The following is a 1,971-nucleotide window of genomic DNA, read 5'->3' on the forward strand; positions in this document are numbered from 1 at the left end:
ATCAGGGCCCATGCCCTTTGCGATTTCTAGCGACCGTTCTGTGTCAAGTCACGAATTATAATCATAAGGGCGGATGTCCATTCGCTTTGTCTCCGTGTTCATATAGCGCTGGTAGCAGTTCGGTACGAGGACGGGCTTATTGTGCCTTGTGAGATCCTGGATAAGAGCTGGTGGCGTCTCCACGATATCGGAATCCAGCCATAGGACCCAGGAAGTGCTAGGGCCCAAAGTCGTGAATAGCAAGCTATTTCTGGCCCGTGCCATTGCTTCCCGACGGATCTTTTGATTTGCAAGCTTATGCCGTTCCTTCTCGTCCTGAGACAGGATGGGAGGGTCAAAGTCTTGCCGTAAAATCGTAATACTCGCAAATCTATCATCCATAGGGCCGGATTGGGTCTTCGTGATAGCCTTTTGTAGAGCGGATGTTGCCGCGTTCCCTTCCTTCGTTTTTGGAATAATAAACCCTAGCGAAATATACTGATGCGGGTAGGACAACTTCTCCAGATTCTCCCAATATTGAGGGTAGAACCGAGCCAGCGGAGTCAGTATCAGCACCCTTTCATGTCTTTCCGCCGAGTTCATTGTCGTTGTCACATTGTTCAGATTATAGTTGACAACCGGAGGGGGGACGCGGCGACCGTTCGACTTGAAAAGCTGCTTCTTCTGAAATGGTTTCGTCGGAGGCGATAGAGGGTCCTGGGCTGCATCATTCTGTCTTTGAGCAGACGTCACCGCTCCAGAAGAGCTTGGAGAGAAGATAAAAAGAAGGAAACCGATGGCGAGGGCACATGCTAGCACGAAAGTGATGGGATTCGTACGCCGTAGCGACCGTACGGCCATGGTGGCCTTTGAAATAGTAGGTCAACCACTAGAGATAGAATATGCGGGCTATGGGAGGAGCACACAGACGAGGCGCTCGAGGAGGCCCGTCTCTTACGATTGCTTTCTCGTGGTCGTTATCTGGGCGTCGGGTTCACCGTCAGGGACATGATCAAAATTTCCGGGGCAAGGTCTAGCGAAGCGGAACTAGGAAATCGCTATGGAACGAGAGAAGGCGATAAGACCAGTTAAAACAATAAGGGATGTAATAATTCAATAGACGAAAAGAAGACGACTGAAAACGCAGAGTGGGTGATCGCAGAGGAGGTTTGATTTTGGTGTGCGGATTTGACTTCGAGGTGGTTCAGAGTTGAGTGCTGGCTTCATTGCCGGAAGGCTGCAGATCAGCACCGCCGTCGCGACACGGGAGACGTAAGACTGTCAATCGCATTGATCTGCACAAATCGGTATCGCCTTCAAAGAAACCAACCGCATCGAAGATCAAACGGAGTCCTCCACACACAAGGGTTTATTTCCTACGACTCCACGCTGCCTGATCTTATATCTTGGGACCCCTGGAATTAATACGATCCGCGATGTCGGTTTATGTATTTAACCCCTCGAGAAGCACCGATAGGACCTGGCGTTTACTGACTACGCTTTATCTGTCTATCAGGGTAGCCATCTCATCACAGCCTCAAAGGCCACCAACGCCATCGCGTTCGCAGGAAAGGCCCTCAGAAAACATGGCAAAAATCCTCGCCAGTAACCCCTCCAGCCGTTCTCCCTCCCTACAGCGATCGCCGCATCCCTCCAGCGATGAAACTTTCTCTCCCCATCGTTGAGCCCGCCCCCCAGCGGGTCCGTCATTATCCGTTGCTTCACAACGTCGGAGGGATATGACGTGATCCAGAATACCTGCGCAGAAAGGCCGCCAGCCCAGAAATTGATCGCAGGCGCCGAAAGCTGCGTATACTTATTCATTGCTCGTGAGAAAATATCGTACGTACCCCACCAAAAGAAGAAGAATGATCGGAAGAGGAGCGTGGCGGAAAGCCCATGGTAAAGTCCCGGAATGCCATGATATCGAAGCTGTTTTTCCGTCAGCACTCGAAACAGCATCACCTGCAGGAAAAATTTGGCAGCGGGCGG

General features: G+C 51.3%; 2 protein-coding genes across 2 annotated transcripts in view; both read right to left on the reverse strand.

Moving 5' to 3' along the window:
• Positions 1–48: 48 nt before the first annotated feature.
• On the reverse strand, positions 49–840 carry UREG_00247 (protein MNN9; the record flags this gene model as incomplete). The annotated part of the gene is made up of 1 exon (XM_002540688.1): positions 49–840. One exon carries the CDS (start codon positions 838–840, stop codon positions 49–51), a length of 792 nt encoding a protein of 263 aa, XP_002540734.1.
• A 651-nt stretch (positions 841–1,491) lies between these two features.
• Positions 1,492–1,971, reverse strand: part of UREG_00248 (uncharacterized protein) — a gene marked incomplete at both ends in the record, with an annotated part of 1,483 nt that continues 1,003 nt past the window's right edge. The window contains 2 exons of the mRNA XM_002540689.1: positions 1,492–1,785; positions 1,830–1,911. Coding sequence (XP_002540735.1) covers positions 1,492–1,785; positions 1,830–1,911 — 376 coding nt within the window. The remainder of the gene's footprint in view (positions 1,786–1,829; positions 1,912–1,971) is intronic.

Source organism: Uncinocarpus reesii, genomic scaffold (genome assembly GCF_000003515.1).
Source record: "Uncinocarpus reesii 1704 scaffold_1 genomic scaffold, whole genome shotgun sequence".
In the NCBI taxonomy this organism is placed as follows: Eukaryota; Fungi; Ascomycota; class Eurotiomycetes; order Onygenales; family Onygenaceae; genus Uncinocarpus; species Uncinocarpus reesii.